The sequence below is a fragment of the Sphaeramia orbicularis genome, chromosome 9 (genome assembly GCF_902148855.1).
Source record: "Sphaeramia orbicularis chromosome 9, fSphaOr1.1, whole genome shotgun sequence".
NCBI classification, from domain to species: domain Eukaryota; kingdom Metazoa; phylum Chordata; class Actinopteri; order Kurtiformes; family Apogonidae; genus Sphaeramia; species Sphaeramia orbicularis.
In genome coordinates, this window is record NC_043965.1 from 40,936,276 (window position 1) to 40,959,750 (window position 23,475).

Consider the following 23,475-nt stretch of genomic DNA (forward strand, 5'->3'; position numbering starts at 1 on the left):
CAATAAAACCCATGAATATACAAGAGCAGCTTTGAATAGCTGTCCACTGTAGTGACTGGTGTGCATGAAAGGGTTAAATTGCTGTGATGTCATCTAAATTTTTGCACTTTAACCCTTTCATACATACTGGTCACTCCAGTGGACAGTTATTCTTCAGCTGTTCTCTTGTATATTCATGGGTTTTGTTGTTTTAGTTCCATATCAGCCAACACAGTGGACACTTATGCAACATCCCATACACTGACAATAATACAATTACTGTAACTTTGCTGCTCTTGATAAACCTGATCTGTAGTAACATGTTTTAGTGTGTGCTTGGAGATAGATTCTGTCCATTTGAATGTTTTATTTTGTTTTTATTTTTATTTATTTATTTATTTATTTTGCATGTTCGAAATAAATAAATAAATCAAATCAAATCTATCCTGGGTCGGGGTGCTACAGAGTGGTGAACATCACACATAACAATGACTCAGCATGTACTAACAGTATGAAATATAAAAAGTACATTTTCCACCACACTACTTTTACAGAACACTCAGCAGGTCTGTTTCACGACTTAAAAGTTATGACTATGTATGACATCAACAAATTACAGATTGCCTTATTTGTCCATAAAATTGTCAATAACAGTTCATGTTTACCTGATCAATACAAAGGCTTCTTCCGGTTCAACTCAGACATTCATCACCACAGTTCAAGACAGCGGAATCTACTAAGACCAATTATGACAGAATCCAATCAGAAATAATTTACAATACTGTATAGGGGCCCCATCGTATGGAATAATTTAAGCCAGTTACAGCAAACCTGTGTTCTTACCCAGATTCAAAAAACTCTTAAAATTGGATTTCATAGAACACCCAAACCCTACTTTCACCTGATCTGTTTGTTTTCCTTGATTCAACTACCAGTTTTCTTAGTTAGATAACTTATTAGTTTTCATTCTAAATTTCGTTTCATAGTTTTGTCGATTCTTATTTATTTCCATGTGCACTGCTCACAATGTATATAGTTTCTTTGTTATACTTGTTTTTGACTTATTTCCTTCATTTAGTTAATTTTGTTTGCTTATGATTGTATATTATTACCAGACATTGCAAATACTTTCTTTATTTTAAGTTTTTGGGGAGGCCCACGATAAACCACTTTGGTTTTTGGCTTCCCCAGCATGTTTTTTATTGTTATTATATAGGGCTGGGCAAGTTAACGCGTTATTACCGTGTTAACGCATTCATTAAATAACAACGACAATTTTCTTAATCTCCCGTTAATGCCGTTCTGCCTTTCAAGCAAGTCTTCGTTCATTTATACATACGGACTCTTATTTTGAAACTCATGCTTTTATTTTGGCGCTCCACACACACTGGAACCAAGCGCCGGTGCCGGTGTAGCTGAGTGGAGAAAAGCCAGCGAACTTTCCGAGAAATGCTGAATCAAACTTTGTGTAACTCCTGCAGAAGCAACGCCTGTATGTATCAATCATTCTGTTGTTTGCTAAATAATTTCACATGCAAACGTGCCATTGGGAATGTGTTTATGACGTTATTTTGGATGTGTTTATTACAATGTGTTATTAACATGTTTGAGCTAATTTGTTTATGCTAGCAGTCGGGATGGGTTGCTAATTCTTTATGCAGGCTCATGCTAAGTTTATGTAAATTCATTGGTTGTGTTTAGGTATAATATACCAGCCTTTGAACTAACCTTTACTGATTTACCATGTGATTAGCTCGATGCTAACCTGAATGGGAAAATCTACAGACACGCTAACGATTAGCATTTACAGATTAATTTAGGATTTACAATGTCTTTTTATCCAGCAGCAAAGGTTCACATCAGAGATATTTGATACTATTCATTTTTACAACAACTGAACATAAAATACTCACAGGTAAACGTTTTTGGGGCCATACAAACAGAGTGAAAGAAACGTGTCTGTTAGTTCCTTCTTATGTCCAAACTGTCTACGGTAACACCGAAAGGACAAAACATATGTTAGTGACACATATTCTGACCACTAGAGGGCCCCCTTTCCTTGCTTTTAAGAACTGTACATCACATATTATTGGGCTTATTCGTATTAGTACTTATTAGTGGGTTTAAGACTCCTGTCAATCACTCACAGTGGAAATAAACTGATGGGGACATAAACATGGAGAAAATTTTGGAGAAACATTTTCATTTTAAATGTCTTCAGATGGTGGGGTTGAGAAGGACAAAGTTTTTTGGAAGCACTGCGATGTGGAATTTTTTTTTCTTTTTATCACCGGAGTGCTTAGAGTCTGAAATATCACTTAAAGGCAATACACGCTGTTGATGCCAGCAAACCCCCCCCCCAATATATCTATGTGATTAATCACAATTAATCGCAGAAATTCACACAATTAATTGCGATTTAAAATTTTAATCGTTGCCCAGCACTATTATTATCATTATGTTTTATTGTCTTGTATACATGCGAATGAACAATAAACAAATGGTAGATCAACAAACAGCAACTTAGCAAAGATAATAACATCCCATAATAACTTTATACCTTCATAAGCCTCATAATCAGACTAACCTGTGTAGAAGAAACTCTGCTATGTGAGCATCAACCTCCATTTATTCCATTAAAAGCTGCGTCCATGATCTTCTACATAATTGGACAGTTGTTAGGTTGCCTTTTTGAACTGTAGAAAAAACTCAGCAAGGCCGTTTTTTTTTTTTTTTTTTTACATTTTGGTGGACTGCAAGCCCTTTTAATAAAATATTTAAACCACAGAAAGCAGCAGCCACCTGAAGTGGTGAGCCAAAATAGACTCGTATTGTTTTACTGCAACCTGTGCTGAACTGCCTTAAACTGGACTGCGTTAAATCTTAAGAATAACATCAAATTAAAAAGTAAACAGAACACAAAATGGACTGAAGCTGCTTTTCAGAGAATTTGTCTTTAGGTTTTAGGTTTAGGTTTAGGTTAGTTTATTTCAGACACAGTATGTCTGTGTCTGAAATAAACATAAATATACAAAACATATGAAAACAAAATGATAATAATAATAATAATAATAATAATAATAATAATAATAATAATAATAATAATAATAATAATAATAATATAAACAATACACAAATAAAAAATCAAACAATATAATAATAATAATAATAATAATAATAATAATAATAATAATAATAATAATAATAATAAACAATACACAAAAAATCAAATAATAGTAAAAAAAAAAAGAACAACTGTCTTTCAAAGGAGACAAAAGTTAAAATGCAGAAAAGCAATGTTTGGGATTGAATATAAAAATGGATTTGCTTTTTAATCATGTTGTACTTCATAAAAACCCTGTGCTCATTTGGAGTCCAGCTCAGATCAGTCAGAAAATATGATTATTTCAACCAACGAAAGGTAAAACAGCAGGAGACTGATGCAAACCCAGTCTGTGCATATTCAGTAATAAGAATACTGCGAAGTCAGCTGACCCATTAGGTGACCCAGAGTACAGCAATGCTATCGCAAAGAAGCCGATTTACATCTAATTTTAATAATTTAAAACTGTTGGCTATAATAGTGCGAGGCAGTGCTTCTCCTCTGTACTCAGGTCTGCTTTAGCTCTGCACCCTTCGCTTCTGTCCCACTTTTCTGGACTTAAACACTATTCTGGTGCTGCTTTGCTAAAATAAATTATTCTGTTATTACTTATTTCAGCTAAAACACTTAAGCATGAGTCAAGCAAACATTAACTCAAAATACAAGAGTTCTGTGTGTACATCTTATGACTCAATCTGACCACTGTACACTGTAAGCCCAGACTTTATATTTACTAAAATGCTTTAATTACAATGTACTTCAATGATTTAAGTTTTATTACATTATTATAAAATGTTCAGTATATTCTACTAATTTGTAGACATCATCGAAAGTACAAAAAGTTTAAGCTGAATGGATTTAAATCACTAAGTTTTAGTCATGACCACACCTTTTTATCTCCGCATTGCATTGTGGGTTTTGGGCTTGTGGTTGACAGTGTGTTATTTTTATGTGCAGGGGTTCAGCGGGGTTGTGGTGTTAGTGTTAATTTTGGCTTAATGTGTGTATGGAAATGTTTATTGGTCTTTTTACCTCTACCAGGAGGTATTGTGATCACTTTGCTTTTTGTGTTTGCGTGCGTGCGTGTTTGTTTGTTTATTAGCAAGATAACTCAAAAAGTTATGGACGGATTTTCATGAAATTTTCAGGAAATGTTGATACTGGCACAAGGAAGAAATGATACAATTTTGGTGGTGATCGGGGGTGGTGGTGGTGGTGGGGCACAGGGGGCGCTGATCTACCTTGGCGGAGGTCTGCAGTCTCCGAGTGCTTCCAGTTGTGTTTGTTTTTGGATTTTTGTACAGCTGCACCATGAGTGGGGATGGGAATCGAGAACCGGTTCTTTATGAGAACCGGTTCCCAGTAGCTCAATTCCTTGGAATCGTTTGCCTGCCTGCTTAACGATTCTGCTTATCGATTCCACCTTCATTGTGCATGTGCGATGACGTCACACGTACGCTGCATTGTTTTGGTCAGAACGTAGCCAACATGGTGTTCAGGCAGAAACGGTCTAAAAAGACGACACCAGGTCCACTTACTTGGAACACTGTCAAAACTTCCATGTCTTCAAAAGGGTGGAATCCCTCCAATATCCTCAAACATTTGTCCACAGCATGTGATTCATTTACAGGAATGTCACGTATTTGATACTCTACCTAGCAGCGCTTGTGAATGTAGCGGCAGAGTGAACGCCGGGCTGGTTCCAGTTCCAGTGCGGGCAACAAACATCATAACTCCTCAAATACAAGTTTCCGAAGGTAAGAAGGGAAAGGAAATGAGGTGCACAACAACGGGAGAAAAGCTGAGCCGAGTCAAACCGGTTCCACGTAGTAGAAATGTGGCAATAGAGGAATTAGTAAAGAGTCTTTAGTTTCACTTTCACTGTACACCCTCCCTCCCCCGGACCGGGCCCAGCGTCATCTGTTATTATTATTATTTGTACATACTGTATATGTTATATTTTCTGTGCAGAGATGGAAATATAAAAGACAGTTAATGCAAACACACCCATTTGTACTCTTTTATTCCCTCACCCAATGGGAATCGATAAGAGAATCGACAAGGAATCGGATCGATAAGCAATATCGAGAATGGAATCGGAATCATTAAATTCTTAACGATTCCCATCCCTAACCATGAGTCAGAGTCTTAGGCCCAACAAGGGCTTTACTGTTCATCTACAATCAGTCATTCATTTTCTGAATCCACTTTATCCTCACTAGGGTCACCAGGCTTGCTTGGAGCCTATCCCAGCTACATACATACACACATACATACATACACACATACATACATACACACATACATACAAACATACATACGTAGGTTAATTGGTTAATCTAAATTGCCCATAGGTGTGAATGCAAGAGTGATTGTTTGTCTTTTATGTCAGCCCTGCGATGAACTGGCAACTCGTCCGGGGTGTACCCTGCCTTCGCCCCTATGTAACTGGGATCTGTTTAACCCTTTCATGCATGAATTATGAGAACCTTAATCAAGATTTTATTCGAGACATTTAGGCATGAAAAAAAAAACTATGCGACTGATTATTTATGATCCTATTTTTCATGGAGTTACCAAAATGTCCACTCAGCTGGAAACCATGTGTTAACCCTTTCATGCATGAATTATGAGAACCTTAATCAAGATTTTTTTTTCCCTGAGTATTTTTATTCCTCTTTAGGCATGAAAAAAACAATGCGATGGAATTTTTTTTTAATTAACCTATTTTTCATGGAATTACAAAAATGTCCACTCATTTGGGCACCATGTGTTTAAGTTTTGAAGCAAAGAAACATGTATTTAAAACCATCATCAGAGAGTGATAAACTGTGTGAAAACTATGAAATAAAAACATTTTTCTTGCAGCTAATCTGTTGTTTTCTCATATTTTAACATACTGTGATACTAGTTATTACTCACTTCATGGAAATAATATGCATAAAAAAAAAAAAAAACAACTTAATTACAGTCTAATAACAATTAGTAATCGATTTACACTCAAACATGTTACTGGGTCAAAACACAGTCATGACCAGTCAGAGAGCGAACTTTAACTGATTGCCATTCCAACATTTATTTCAATATAAAGTAGCTTCTTGTTTTGGATAATCCCTTATGGTCCAACTAAAGCAAAACTTAATTTAAAAGTAAAAATGTGGGTCATTTAGCAACACTAATCTGTCAAATTGTCTCTAAAAATGTCCCGTCAGAGAGATTTCAAATACCGTGTTTAGACCCTAACTGCAGATCAGGTTTATTAAGGACAGGAAAGTGTCCAGTGTGTTGGTTGATGTGCAAATAAAATGACAAAACCCATGAATATAGAAGAAAACAGCTGTAGAATAACTGTCCACTGGAGTGACCACTATGCATGAAAGGGTTAATGTTAGAAGCAAAGAAACATGTATTTACTGATATACTGTGAGAAAACTATGAAATAAATGCTGATAATTGGATGTTTTCTCACGTTTTAACATACCTGCATGGATATAATATGCAAAAAAAACCAAAAAACTTTTTGTCTAACAATTCACAATTTTTTACACTCAAACATGTTCCTGCAGATCAGGTTTATCTAGAACAGTTAAGTTACAGTAATGGTATAAATTGCAGTTCATGAGATGATGCATAAGCGTCCACTGTGTTGGCTGATATGGAACTAAAACAATAAAATCCATGAATATACAAGAGAACACCTTTGAACAGCTGTCCACTGTAGTGACCACTGTGCATCAAACGGTTAATATAAATCTTTATGCCTTGCCAAATTAAAAGCACTTCCTGTACTAGCAAATTACATTGAGCTAACTTCCATCCACGCTGCAATATATTAAATTGAATAATTATACAAAACAATTTATATTGCAAAAGATTTTAATTTAAATCAACTTGGCATTGGGTACAATTAACTGATGATATTAAGTCTGATGATTATACAAAGCAAATGACATTGCAACAAATTTTAAGTTAAATGAACTTGGTATTTAGTGTGTTGTACTAAAAATAGCAATTCCTTTCAAATCAAGCATTTAAGTTTAATACACTCAAGTTTTCATTACTCATTACTTACATTTTTTAAGGCAACCGGTTTCCTCAAATTTTTTACGTAAACTCAACTTATCCGGTCTTACAGTGTATAGGAGAAAACATCTGCAGTGGCTGAGCCAATGCTAATGCTGGATATATGAGGGACTGACCAACAATGGAAGTGCTATGTAATACCAGTATAAAAACACACTGCCTTATCGGTTAACAGAAAACTTCAAATAAATTAAAAGAAAAGCAGCGGTGAGTGGTTAGAAAATACACAAAGCTGTGAAGTGCATATAAATGACTTGTACAACTACAGCTCCAACAAACCACAGGAAACAAACAAAGCTCAAGGCTGCTCGCTGTGGACTCAGGTGTTGGGCTCCGGAACAAAATATAATCTTTCCAACGTTTCTCACTCACTGTTCCCGTCACGACCTTTACTAATTATTCTCACAACCGCCAATTTGTAAGTAGATGCAAGGTGAGCAGCTGTCAGCGGAATACAGCAGCAGCAGACTTCAGTCACCTCAAGCTGAAGAACAGTTGGTGATTAAGTGTACAAAATACACACAGACAGAAGAAAAACCAGCCAACGACACCTGCCTGTGGGCAGCTGTTGGATTAATTGGCTCCTAAAATAATGAGATGCAAAATGTTCATAGAAATAAAAGTTAACTAAAAGTCTCCATTAGTGTCTGAGACATTAATTCAACCTAGAAGGGAATGAAATGTTTTGATATTGTCAACAAGAGGTTGGGGATCCACTTTGGTTTTACTGTTTACATGAAAACCAAACAATTCCAAACAAGTGGTTCCAGGCACAACAAACCCCGCCCCTCGCACGTATTGTAGCTTATTTTGACATCGATCCAGCTGATGTCATCATGTCTGCGCGTGTGCTGATGTCAGTATATCTACTGCCTCTATATATGTGCCAAGTGTGAAGTAAAGTGAAACAAAACTGATGTTTTTATAGACATTTGAAATTTCGCCCATTATAAGTAAATGGGAAAAAAAAAATATTTTAAAAATTCATAAAAATTTGAACTTTCACCTACTTTCCCCAAAATGTAACCACATCTATTCTGGATCACTGGCAATCTATAAACATAATTTGGTATGAATTCAATCAACAGTTTTGCTGCTACAAACCTGTGAAATTTTGCCCATTATAAATAAATAGAAAAAAAAAAAAAATTAAAAATTCATACAAAATTTGAACTTTGTCCTATTTTTTTTCCCAAAATTGAATGACATCTCTTCTAGGTCACTGGCAATGTATAAACTCAATTTGGTATGAATTCAACCAACAGTTTTGCAGCGACAGACATTTGAAATTTTGCCCATTATAAGTAAATGGGGAAAAAAAAAATACTTGAAAAATTAATTTAAAAAAATGTAACTTTGACCTACTTTTTGTAAAATGTAATCAAATCTATTCCGGGTCACTGGCAATCTGTAAACCCAATTTGGTATGAATTCAATCAATGGTTTTGATGCTAGAGTGTTAACAAACAAACAAACGAAACCAAAAACAATACCCCTTGCCTCCCCTTCGGGGGGCGGGGTAATGATAAATTCATATCCCATTTATGATGTTTAAGATCCATTGTTAATTTAGACACAAACAGAATTAAGCATCTTACTCCTAATGGGAATTAGACACTGTTCACACTGTCAGCAAAAGTAACCTAAATCTGATCGTTTTGCTCATATGTGACTTAGATCTCTGTCTTCATGACAGTGTGAACAAAAGCACAAATCACATGGAGTTTGCTTTTTCAAGTCTGATCTGACCCACTTCCATATATGGTCCTAAATCAGATATAGACCTGATCTACTTCAGTGTGTCCTCTATGTGTCAGTCAGATCAGAATCCATGCAACTTTTACATCAGATTAAACTGGTGGTTCCCAACCTTTTTTGCCTCATGACCCCATTATAACATCACAAATTTCTGGCGACCCCAGACATGTTCTTTTGTTAAAATTAATTTGTTTTTGATCATGTAGTAGTTTGCTACACTATGTTGCAAATAAATGTTAATTTTAGATGACATTTAGTTTATATAATGTATATTATTATGGACGAAGGCAGAAAAGCCAGGTGTAGGTTACTGCACAAAGTGAGAATTTGATTTTCCTTGGTCAGGATATGTACAGTCAGTCCAGCTTGGATTTACAAGGCTGACAATTAATACTGAACAAACAAGAACTCAAACTATGAATTATGAAAGAGCTGCAGCATCTGAAACTGACCACAATGAATATTTGACAGATAAACAGAACCACAGTGCTTCAGTTTCAGTTTCACAGTTTGTCATGTCTGTTATGGATCAGGATTGTCTCTGTCAACTCACCATATATTTTTTATTATTAATTTTTTTTTTTTTTTTTTTTTTTTTTTTAATTTTTATCAATTACTAGAAATTTCAGGCAACCCCATTTGAATTCCAAGCGACCCCACGTGGAGTCCCGACCCCAAGGTTGAAAAACACTGCATTAAAGTGTACCAGTACTGGTCATGCTAATAACATTAATTGTGCGTTGTGTGTTACTTATAAGCAATAGAGGCCCAAATTCAGTAAAAAAAAAAAAAAAATTCCCATAAATGCACCATACTGGACCTTCTTATTACATGAATTAAGCACAGGGGCAGAAGCTATGGGGAGTAGACGTTGCTGGTCTGAAGTGACGTACCATCGTTGATTTCGGATGATGGACTGCAAGTAAACAAGCAGCAGTCAGTGAGTAAGACTGAGTGGAAAACAAGTGTTCAAGAAGCACATTGTTTTTTTTCTGTGCTTGTTTGTGCAGCCATGAGCTTTGAACTCCTTTGTCCTAGAGACATGACCCAGTACTGGCCGGGTCATCTTAGACTGGTGTCTGCTGCTCAGGGTCAGTGACCAGTCCATCTCAGTCCAGGTAATCAGACAAATCAACAGGTTTGTGTCACTACCAGTGTTAGAACAGCCTGTGAAGCTGTCTGATCATACCTGACTGCCGGAGCACTGACTTAGTACTCACGTCTACTTGACAACAGGCTATGACATAAGGTACCTGATGGAACCGCTAGTATTATGCGTGATCTTCTGAAATGGCAATGAAAATTCACTACAGGCACCCTTTAAATGGACATTTATCACAACTCTGCAATAGAACGAGTTACTGACATGAGAGAAGGCAGCATAAATGTGCAGAAGAAACACTGGCATTTCAGCATCCAACTCCATTCTTTTCATTTAGAGCTGAGTCCAGTGGAGAAAACAATAACAGTGCTTTTAGCTTACATCACTTTATCTCTTTCTCTGACTTTAAAAGTTATTTCTTAGCGGTTACCACCCCATCTTGTCACTTTCTGACTCACTACTCCCTCTAGTGGACACATTAATCCACCAGACTCTTTGTTTGTTTGTTTGTTTTCCCCCTACTTTTATTTATTTAGTGCTAGACAAATATTGTGATGGGGGTAACAAAAAGAAACAAACACAAAAAAAAACAAAACAAAAAAGTTCATAAGACATGGACATTAGGCAAAACAAAGACGGGTGTAAACAGAGGGCTATTTACAGGTGCGTGTGTGTGTGTGTATAAATATACGTGTGATTATTTATGGCTATTTTGTGTGAGCTGGGCATATTCAAGTGGAGACAGAAGTAAGTCTGGTAAGTATAAGGGTCAAAAGCAAGAAATCAGTAAAGGGTCAAAAGTAGTGCTAGGCAGTGATTAAAATTTTTAATCACCATTAATCGCATGGATTTCTGTGATTAATCACGATTAATCACATAGTTATTATTGCAGGGGTGGGGGTGGGGTATCAACAGCGTGTATTGCCTTTAAGTGATATTTCAGACTCGAAGTACTCCGGTGATAAAAAATAATTCCACATTGCAGTGCTTCCAAACAACTTTGTCCTTCTCAACCCCACCATCTGAAGACATTTAAAATGAAAATGTCCATGGAAAAGACCGGTACTTTTCTCCATGTTTATGTCCACACCAGTTTATTTCCGGTTGTAAGTGACTGACAGGAGTCTTAAGCCCACTAATAAGTACTAATACTAATAAGCCCAATAATATGTGATGTTCAGTTGTTCAAAGCAAGGAAAGGGGGCCCTCTAGTGGTCGGAATAAATTGCACTAATGTTTGTTTTGTCCTTTTGGTGTTCCCGTAGCCAGTTCGGACATAAGAAGGAACTAACAGACACGTTTCTTTCACTCTGTTTGTATGGCTTGGAAAACGTTCACCTGTGAGTATTTTATGTTCAGTTGTTGTAAAAATGAATAGTATAAAATATCTCTGATGTGAACCTTTGTTGCTGGATAAAAAGACGTTGTAAATCCTAAATTAATCTGTAAATGCTAATCGTTAGCGTGTCTATGGATTTTCCCATTCAAGTTAGCATCGAGCTAGCAATGTTTTTCCCATTCATTTAAATGTATAATGCCATGTAAATGTACTAAGACAATGAACAGAACTGAGACATATTTTGTATGTATGTTGCAGTTTTACAGTGAGTCTCAAGTAAAAGATTTGGACAGAAGTTTTTGGCGTTCGACTTTTCTTAGTAAACCTGTTGTCTATCTGCCGAGCTAATCACTACACGCACACAAGCAGGAGCAGAATAATATGAGTTATAATAAAACAGCATTAACGTGAGATTAAAAAAAAATGTCGGCGTTATTTAATAAATGTGTTAATGTTTTAATAACGCGTTAACTTGCCCAGCCCTAGTAAAAAGAGGATAGAAAAAAAGGACAGGAAAAGGGAAAATGAGAGACATAAAAAAAGGCAAAATCAGTAATCTCAAATACAATAATAGTGACAGCCTTTACTTTCTTTTTCCTTCCTCTCCTCCCCCCACCAGACTGTTGACATAAATAGATTTACTTCATATCTCTACAGTCCAGTACATTGGCACCTTTGGGATAACTTAAGGATTCTGTATTCTACAGTTTGATGGCATATCTGGGTAATCTTTTTTCCATAGTAACTCACTACTTCCTCTAGTGGTCACCTGTCGTTCATATCTCTATAATCCAGGACATGGGTGTTTTTGGCATATCTTCATAGCTCTTTACTTTAATCCTTAGGGGTCTGAGCCTATTTTGGCCATTTTTGAGTACTTTTTATAAAAGAAATGTTTGCTATATCCATGTTTAGTATGTTTTTTTTTTTTTCAGCACAACTTCATCTATCTCATCTGTCTATTTTTTTTTTTTTACTTTAACCTACTATATCAATCAGAAGGACAAAAAATACAAAAAAAAAAGAAATCCAATTTGAAAAATGTATAAAATGTATTGCATACAGGGTGGGGAAGCAACATTTACAATATTTTGAGGCAGGGATTGAAAGACAGTGTATGACCAGTTAATTTATTGAAAGTCAGGAGAATTTAATTGCCACAAGAAAATTGACATAATAGAAAATGTTTTTATTCTATGTGTCCTCCTTCTTTCTCAATAACTGCCTTCACACGCTTCCTGAAACTTGCGCAAGTGTTCCTCAAATATTTGGGTGACAACTTCTCCCATTCTTCTTTAATAGTATCTTCCAGACTTTCTCGTAATAGTTTTGCTCATAGTCATTCTCTTCTTTCCATTATAAACAGTCTTTATGGACACTCCAACTATTTTTCAAATCTCCTTTGGTGTGACGAGTGCATTCAGCAAATCACACACTCTTTGACGTTTGCTTTCCTGATTACTCATATGGGCAAAAGTTTGTGAAAAGGTATGGATAATAGTGTTAGGTATGATTATGACATCAATGCCTGCTGAGAAAAAACAACTAAATGTTCATTGTAAATTTTGCTTCCCCACCCTGTAAATAACACAAAGATGCTTAACAGACCTTTTCAAAGACTTTAAAAGTGAATATTGGTTCTAAATATTAGGTATATAAAATTAAAATTGTAAAAAATTAAAAGTATTTTCAAATATTTGACATAAAAACTTAGCTTTACATAGGCGTTTTCTGCACTTTTCACCCCCCTTAGTCCTCCTGGTTTCTGCATCCAGGTGGGGTCATTCTTTTACCTGTAATGCTGATTTTTCCATTTTGAAAAAGGCCAAAAATTACAAAGATATGGTCAGAAATCTAACACTTGCTTTATATCGCTATAATAATGCTATATCACTTGTTTGCTCCAGTTTCAAACCATCATACCTCCGGTTGTATTTGCTCTATCAACGTCAAATAAAAAGTGGGAGAGTGTTTCAAGCCTGCACTTTTGAATGCAATTGTCCCCAGTGATCTACGTGACCGACTTGTGATGCTATGACGTGTTGAAAATGTCATGTGATTCAGTCATGGAGCCGTGACCCCTAAGGGTTAAACACTCTCACTCTCATGGAGTCAGACGTCAGTTGGCTGGAGTTGATCCTTCCTGTCTGCGAGTTGTGTGGCGTTAGGGGTAACCCCGGGTAACCCCAGTGCCGGCAGATCTACCGGTAAATAGACTTTATTGTGTCAGTTAAATTAGTGACATGGGTCCGAAGAAGAATCCGTCAACCGAGGACGTGATTATGTATTTACATATGTGTTATTGTATTATATGTTTATGTAAATGAGATTATATTTGTTCATAATAATATAAAACCAGAAACTAAATTAGTTAATAGTATCAGTCATATTATGGTATATAGTATAGATATGCTTAGACTAGGAAGGTTATTATTGTTATTAATTATATAAGGAGAAGGGGTGGGAGTTTATAAGTTATGCTTCTTCTCACTCCTTTTCAAATATGTATTATATGTCTTATGTTTAAGTGTTTTGTTTATTTATTTTCTGCTGTTTTGACATTCATATTCAAAATAAAATACATCAATCAATCAATCAATCAATCAAAAATGACAATTCTAGGTATTTTTTTCATATTTCAAAGTAGAAATACTACATATTTCCCCTTTAAAGAACAACAGCTAGTGTAAAAGTATTTTTTTTTAACCCCAGGGTCATGTTGTGGTACCAGTGTGTCCTTTGAGGCTCTTTTTCTGATCTTACAGCAGCTCTGTTTATGCATGTCGAGGGCAGGGGTGTCAAACTCATTTTAGTTCAGGGGCCACATTCAGCTAAATTTGATCTGAAATGGGCCGAACCAGTAAAATAATAACATAATAATATATCAGTAATGTCAACTCCAAACTTTTCTCTATATTTTAGAGCGAAAAAAGTAAAATTATATTATGAAAATGTTTGCATTTACAAACTATCCTTTCCAACAATGTAAATAACATGAACAAACTGAAACAATAAGTGTAATTTTAACAATATTCTGACTCAGTTTATCATTTACACATGTACATTATAACTTACAGATCACAGTGGATCTACAAATACACAAAAACATTTAATATCAGGCAGAATATTGTTAAAATTGCACTTACTTCTCTTAAAACATTTCAGGTTGTTCATATTTGTTCAGGTTATTCCTTTTTTTTTTTTTTTAATGAAATTATACTTTGTTTTAGTGTAAATACATGAAAATATCTATATTTACAAAGAGAAAAAATGTGGAGTTGTCATTATTTATATGTTATTATGATAGGATTTTATTGGTTTGACCCACTTGAGATTGAATTGGTCTGAAGGTGGAACCTGAACTAAAAGGATTGTTAATATCTTAGTGTAATTTTTGCATTTCATAAATTCATCCCAAGGGCCAGACTGGACCCTTTGGCGGGCCGGATTTGGCCCCCGGGCCACATGTTTGACACCTGTGGTCTAGGGCGTTCCAGACCTTCAGACTCCAGACACATCTCTGTACACTAATATATACACTGAACAGTAATCTATCATTCTCTGTTTCTGTTTCTTGCAATTTATTTGGAATCCAACTGTCGTACAAGACGTCTGAGAAAAGATGCAGTGTGAAGACATGCACGCAGTGTACTATAGATGTTCTACTCCACTTCACACGTACATAACAACACCTCCAAACACAGTCGACACATACGTTCATCTTGTCAGTTATTCTGTAGCTGTTGTTTTGTTGGTAATATATCATGTGTGTATTCCACAATGCATGTTTTATAAGAGCCGTACCTTTGGTTGTGATGGCAGGCTGCTCCCCCAGTAGCAGTTTTAGCCTCTTAGCGTGGATTTTACCCTGGTAGTGTGACTGTGCCACCACTGCTGAGGTGAAGGACATGTTGCAGAGTGTGCAGCATTTATTCTTGTCCACGTCACCATCGTCACTGCCCTGAAGTGGAAAACAAAGGAAAGTTTGAAGCACATTAGTGAAGATGCATTAAAGCAAGGGTGTCAAAGCAGCCCGCTGAAGGGTCCAATCTGCAAAGGAATGGATTTACAAAGTGCATAATTTACACTGCAAATAAACAGTGAATGATGTCAAACTTATTTTAGTCAGACCAGTAAAATAATAGCAGAATAACCTATAAACAAGTGCTGCCAGGCACAACAAACCCCGCCCCTCACACAATATTTCACCCATTACAAGTAAATGGGAAGATTTTAAAACTTCATAAAAAATGTGAACTTTAACCTATTGTTCCCAAAATGTAATGAGATCCATTTTGGGACACTGGCAATTTATATAGACAGTTTGGTATAAATTCAACTAATAGTTTTGCTGCTACAGACATTTGAATTTTCACCTATTGTAAGTAAACGAAAATAAATAAAAGAATTTAAAAAAATCATAAAAAATTATAACTTTGACCTATTTCTCCCAAAATGTAATGAGATCTGTTTGGGTCACTGACAATCTATAAACCAAATGTGGTATGAATTCAACCAATAGTTTTGCTGCTACAGACATTTGAATTTTCACCCATTATAAGTAAATGGGGAAAAACAAAAAAAAAGACTTTAAAAATTCCTAAAAAATTTTTAACTTTGACCTACTGTTCCCAAAATGTAATGAGATATATTCTGGGTCACTGGCAATCTATAAACCAAATTTGGTATAAATTCAACCAACAGTTTTACTGCTACAGACATTTGAATTTTCACCCATTATAAGTAAATGGGGGGGGGGGGATACAAGATTTTAAAAATTCATGAAAAAATTGTAACTTTGACCTACTTTTCCCATATTGTAATGATATCTATTCTGGGTCACCGGCAATCTATAAACCAAATTTGGTATGAATTCAACCAATAATTTTGCTGCTACAGACATTTGAAATTTTGCCTTTTATAAGTAAATGGGGAAAAATAAGATTTTAAAAATTCATAAAAAGTTTTTAACTTTGACCTACTTTTCACAAAATGTAATGAGATATATTCTTGGTCACTGGTAATCTATAAACCAAATTTGGTATACATTCAACCAATAGTTTTGCTGCTACAGACATTTGAAATTTCACCCATTATAAGTAAACGGGGAAAAAAAAAAAAAATCATAAAAAATTGTAACTTTGACTTACTTTTCCAAAAATGTAACGAGATCTACTCTGGATCACTGGTAATCTATAAACCAAATTTGGTACAAATTCAACCGATAGTTTTGCTGCTACAGACATTTGAAATTTCACCCATTATAAGTGAACGGGGAAAAAAAAAAAAAAAATTAAAAATTCATAAAAAACTGGAACTTTGACCTACTTTTCCCAAAATGTAATGAGATCTATTCTGGGTCACTGACAATCTATAAACCAAATTTGGTATGAATTCAATCAATAGTTTTGCTGCTACAGACATTTGAAATTTCACCTATTATACGTAAATGGGGTCAAAAAACAAAAAAAAAAAAGATTTTAAAAATTCATAAAAAAAAATGTAACTTTGACCTACTTTTCCCAAAATGTAACGAGATCTATTCTGGGTCACTGGCAATCTATAAACCAAATTTGGTATGAATCCAACAAATAGTTTTGCTATTAGAGTGTTAAACAAACAAACCAAACCAAAACTACTACCCTTTGCCTCCCCTTTTTTAACAATGTTGTGTCTGTTACTGAATGTTTTGTGCCTTTATAGATCCACTATCATCTGTAATGCATATATGATAAACTGAGGCAGAATATTGTTAAAATTGCACTTATTTTGCTTGAACAATTCCAGGATATTCAGGTTATTCATTGTTTTTGTGAAAGGAATATGTGTAAATATAAACATTTTAACATTTCAATTATTAATTCTACTTTTTTGCACTAAAACAAAAAGAGAAATTTGGAATTGTCAATATTTACCGGCTTTTTTTCTGTTATTTTACTGGTCCGTCCCATTTGAAATCACATTGGGCTGAATGTAGACCCTGAACTAAAATAAGTTTCACATCCCTGCATTAAAAAATCCATAATTTTCACAAAGTAATAAAATGCATAGAGAAAGGGAAAGTATTGCTTGTGCAAGACAGCTGCACATAGACCCCGTTGCTAATTTCCACCACTTGTAAATCAAATTAGGGGAGTGGTGCAACACTCTTCCTCTAAAGTGTTTAGATCCTGGCGGGATGCAAATGGAGTCAGCTCTGGGCTCAAAGGGGTGACAATGAGGCCAGTGTGGCTGACGGTAGACCGCACCCCGAGCCTCCATCTGTGCAAGCTGCACCGAAAACCCATTATCCTCCGAGAACGTGGAGGAAACACAAAACAGCCTGACATGCACTGGGAGATGGATGCTACTGTTTTTACTCAGAGGTGAGAGGGTGGGGAGGAGGAGGGGGGAAAAATGGCCTGCCACCAACAATGCCACATGCAGGCAGGGTTAAAAGGTCACGCAGGGCTGGTCTGATGGAGACAGGGAGAGGAGAAGAGAGAGATTTCTATGTATTCATTCAGATTCTGATCATTCGCCAGGTGTCCTTTACCGGATATTAAGAAACAAACAGTTGCCTCAGCTTGAGATGAATTGAGAAAACAAATGTGTTCACCTTTGGCATGTTTATTCCCCTTTGGCATTCCTTTTATGCTTGTACTATTTTGTAGGTTATTGATTCTAACGTAGGAGTTCAGGTTATCCAGTCAGTATCTAGGTCTTTCTTTGGCTTTTTACTGTCTTTTTTAATGTCATAAAGTCATAAGTTGTTGGTACCAGAGATGGTCTTCTCTACTTTTACAGTGTTTCTGTAGCATCTGTTGTGTTTGAGTGGAATCCAATGAGAGACGTGGTTCAGTACCCTGAACAAACTCTATTTTGTTTAAAAATAATAATAAAAAATACTAGTTTCATGAGAATCTCTCAACTGCTTGCGACTGTGATGATCTTTCAGTATCTTTTTTTTTTTTTTTTTTTCCCACTATATTTTTTATTGGTATTTAAGCTTTATAATGAAAGGTAAACAAAGTAAATAATAATATACATAAAGAACATGAATCAAAACAACACAAACATCCATACACACACCCATTCACACCACTTAGACTTAATAATAATAATAATGATAATAATAATAATAATAATAATAATAATAATAATAATAATAATAATAATAATAATAATAATAATGATAATAATAATTATAATAATAATAATAATAATAATAATAATAATAATGGATTAGATTTCTATAGCACTTTTTGGGACACTCAAAGCACTTTACATTATTGACCCATTATTCATTCTTGCACCAAATTTTCTATCTATCTATCTATCTATCTATCTATCTATCTATCTATCTATCTATCTATCTATCTATCTATCTATCTATCTATCTATCTATCTATCTATCTATCTATCTATCTATCTATCTATCTATAACTATAAAACATACTTATATTCTTATGAACATATATACATATACGTAGAAAAAATTTAATACAGCAGAATAATTAAAAAAATAAATAAATATGTTATTAATTTGGATGACATGTCCCTATTTTCCATATACTATAATGTTCATTTACAGTTCCCATAATTGTACAAATTCCTCCAGTTTTCCTTTGCTATTATACATCAGTCTTCCAGTCCGATGCACTCTGATAGTTCTTTTATCCGTTACTTTATAGAAGGAGCTTCCATGCTCATCCAGTTCAAAGCGATAACTCTCCTGGTATCAGACAGTCCAACTAAGATTTTAGTTTGTTTCTTAGTATGTGTAAAATCCTCAGGATATATTACTAGTAAATAAAGTTTAGCACAAAATGGAATCTTGATGTTAAATACCTCAGACATTCAATTGATGACCTCCTTCCAGAATCTTTGTATATTCAAACATTCCCATAGACAGTGAATAAGAGTTGTAGAAGCTAATAACATAATAACGGCCAATAACATGATAAATTTGCCATTTTTAAAATGTAAAAGGCCAGTAATGTAATTAAAGTCCTGAACCGATAACATAACTTGTGGCCAGTAACGTAATAACTAATTATGTTATCAGTTGGTTATTATTATTATTGGCCTGGTAAAAAAAAATTATGTAATAATAGATTTATATCACTGTATTCACACTTCATTTATTACATATAACTGTTATTCATTTAGTAATCAATTTAGTACTTGTATCAAGAATATGACTGGATATATGGTGGAGTTTTTCAGGGCTTAAATACACCCCTATTAACCATTTATCTTTTAACATCTTATCTATAGATTAGCACATGATGACAGGACTAAAATGCCTCCAACTGCCGTTTTGTGTCGGTCGCAAATAATCTTGACCTTGAATGCCAAAATTTATCAGTTCAGTTCAAGAGGCTGCTGTAAAATATCACCTACAATTCTCGTGTGTTGACCCCAATTCCCGACTATTTTCCTCATTCAGACGTTTTCAGTCATTTCCTTTGCTCCCTCTTCTCCTTCACTGTAAAGCAGCTCTACAGCGAGTTTTTGTTTACATCTACGTCCCCGTGCTTCGCTCCGTCGGGAAGGAGAATATTAAGAATATCCTGCAGTGTGTGGCGTGCTATTATTGTCAAATAATGCAGTGTGTGTGTCTGAGATTAGACAGATGATTATCTGTGAACATTCTCTTTGGATGTGTGACGCAAACGGATCTCAAAATCAGTTTGGATGTTAAAATCCTCTAGCGTGAAACCGTGGTTAATCGTCCTAATCATCAGGACAATGTTGGGTAATGATGAACTGATACTATTGGCTCATATATGAACCTAGTTAAAACTACTCAAAAAAAAAGAAAGAAACTACTCTCTCTTTGAGGAGAAGGTGTGTGGTTCTTATGGTGCTATGCTATTAATAGATGAAAATGTCCAATATTAGCAAACTTAACTTGATAGCTTTATGATTAGTGTACAAAGAGTGTGATGCATTATCCCAAAATATGCAAATCTTTAATTGCTTTTGCATCTTGATATTGTAATATACCCTAGTGATGGGAATCGATAAGAATTCCATTATCGATTTTGCTTATCGATCCGATTCCTTATCGATTCTCTGATCGATTCTCATTGGGTGAGGGAATAAAAGAGTACAAACGGGTGTGTTTCCATTAACTGTCAATTATATTTCCATCTCTGCACAGAAAATATACCATATACAGTAGGGATGCACCGATACCGATACCAGTATTGGGTATCAGGTCCGATACTCAGCATGTGTACTTGTACTCACATTCATAGAAGTACTCAGATACAACCGCACTGATACCACTTACGGCAGCCTGACATTCGCAGTTAAGTGAAGCAGGTATGCGGTGGAAGAGTAATGTCAGCAGTGTAGAGATTTTTCAAAATAAATGACAGTGACAAAAGTAACGCTAATTGCAAGTAACGTCAAAGACACAGACGGATATGAACAGCACGTTCTGTTTGTCTATCCATTTTCCAGGTGCTCGTGGATTCGTACCCAGACGGAGAATACCACCAGGAACCGTGGAGGTAGAGCTTCTGTTCAAAGAGCGACTGTGTGAGTTAGTGAAAAACTACTGACAGATTTATGACAACTACCCTGATCAATGTCAATATTTACACTAGTATCCACATTAGTGTTACCTCTGTCGTCTCCATGTTTATTATTACTGACTTTCTTCTTCTTCTCAAAAAACTTTACTCTTCTTTGTGGTATTTGTCCAGTATGGTTAATTCAGAGCGGTGCCCCCTGGTGGATTAATTGAGAAACGCTCATTCCAACACATTAAATGTCAGTAGCAGCACTTTGTTCCAGTCAGACTAATGACAACGACAATAAAGCACATTTACAAAAGGAACTAAGAACTGGAATGGGATTATTAAGTACTCGTATCGGTACTCGGTATCGACAAATACTCAAATGTAAGTACTCGTTCTTGTACTCGATCTGGAAAAAAGTGGTATCGGTGCATCCCTAATATACAGTATGTACAAATAATAAAAACAGATGACGCCTGGCCCAGTTCGGGGGGGCGGTTCTCAAAAAGAACCGGTTCTCGATTCCCATCCCTAAACATACCCTATAACAATTTGCTCATTTGGCTTGGATGATTTCTTCTTTGAATTTGCACTTTTAGTGACTGTGCATGGGGTTTTCATAGTTAGTGCTACAGTTTCTTTATATTTTCTACTTTAACCCTTTCATGCATGAATTATGACAACCAGAGTCAAGATTTTTTTCTTTCTTCTTATTTTTTTCCCCCCTTAGGCCTGAAAAAAAAGCAATGGAGTTTTTTTTTTTTAATGAAGTTACAAAAATGTCCATGCGTGTAATTTTTGAAATAAAGAAACATGTTTAAAACCCAATATCAGAAAGTGAGATAAAAACAAACGAAAAGATTTTAGTCCTACTAATCTGATGTTTTCTCACATTCTAACATATTCTACTGCTAGTTATTACCCACTTCATGGAGGTAATATGCAAAAAAGAACAAAAAAAAAAACTTTTTGTCTAACAAATAACAATTGATTTACACTAAAACATGTTACTGCAGATCAGGTTTATCAAGAACAGCAAAGTTACAGTAATGGGATGAATTGCAGTGTATGAGATGATGTATAAGCGTCCACTGTGTTGACTGATATGAACTAAAACAACAAAACCCATGAATATACAAGAGAACAGCTGTAGAATAGCTGTCCACTGTAGTGACCACTATGCATGAAAGGGTTAAAGTAATAAATTGAAGCAAAAACAACATTTTAGTCAAGTATTGTTCCATCATATGCTGCTAAAACGGCTTCAATGTGCCTCGGTTTGGAATCTTGCAACACCACTGAGGAGATGAGCGCTATCATTCTGAAAGATGTTCTGTCATTTTGATGGAGAGCACTATATGGAGCATCAGTCTCCCATAGGTGATCCACTGGGTTGAGATCATTTTCATAGTCATCACATCACTCAGTGAGCCCTTGTGCCCTATGGATGGCTCCACTGTCAATATAGAAGAGACCATTTTCATCTGTAACTTGTCAAAAAATAATGTGAGGAGCCACCAGAGTAAGTACAAACGCAACACCCTGACTGAAGTCATCTTTATACGACTGTATTCATTGTAACACCGGATCAGAGCTTGAATACATGCAACAATTTACATCACTTTAATTCAGCGCCTTTCAAACAGTAGCTGTCTTTTCTTCTGCATGAATGAGCCAATAGGTGATTTCAACACTATTCAATTACTCTCAGCAGCACTCCATCACTTCCAATTAGTTGGCAGAAAGACATGCACAGCGTGAGTCCATAGGAGGTATATACACAGACCTCCTGCTTTTATGTCTAGAGATAAATGGATGGTGACAAATAAAGCAGCGGAGAACTGATAGGCAGGAAAATTATGAGGTTTTTTTTTTTTTTTTTACATGAAACAAGATGTTTTTATTGTGTGATGGAAGAGCAATTAGAGGCAAATGGTAGAAAAAAAAACATGAAAATAATAGTTTTATTGTCAGTTATATATTCAATCCACGTCCTCATGTTTGAATGAATGTTTAATTTATTCCAGCTTTCAACAGCAAGAGGAAGTCATGTACCAGAACCAAGGTTCTAATAGTTTTGGATTTTTCATTATAGTTTAGTTTTATTTAGTTTTGACTTTTTTTTTCTCTAATTCAGTTAGTTTTAATTCATTTTTAGAGCAGGTTTGCTAGTTTTTATGAGTTTTTGTTATTTTCTAAATGCTTAGTTTTAGTTTAGTTTTAGTTTTTTTTATATCTTTTATCTTCTTCTCTGTCGTATTCACATAAATCCCATACAGGACTCTGCTGTTTTCTCCCAACTTTAGTCTCCATATTTCCGGGTAGAGTGGGGACCAGAAGACGACTGGAAACCACAAGTGATGACAAGTGACAGACCGTGAAGTGCCGTATGATGCTGTTAGCTAAAATTGCTAGAGCGAAATAAATCGATTTTGTATTAATCCAACATTGACAAAGACGAAAATGAAGGGAATTTTTTCCAGAATTTTTATACGTTTTAGTTAGTTTTGTAAACACAATACAGTTTCAGTTAGTTATCGCTTTTTCTTTTAATTGTAGTTTTTATTTATTTCAGTTAACGAAAATGTTTTTTCAATTC

At 35.2% G+C, this 23,475-nt stretch overlaps 1 protein-coding gene across 1 annotated transcript in view; it reads right to left on the reverse strand.

Moving 5' to 3' along the window:
- The window catches only part of zmat4a (zinc finger, matrin-type 4a), a 434,438-nt gene that overhangs the window by 148,832 nt on the left and 262,131 nt on the right, over nt 1-23,475 (reverse strand). Inside the window, exon 4 of the mRNA XM_030144264.1 lies at nt 15,169-15,325. Within this exon, the coding sequence (XP_030000124.1) occupies nt 15,169-15,325 (157 nt within the window). The remainder of the gene's footprint in view (nt 1-15,168; nt 15,326-23,475) is intronic.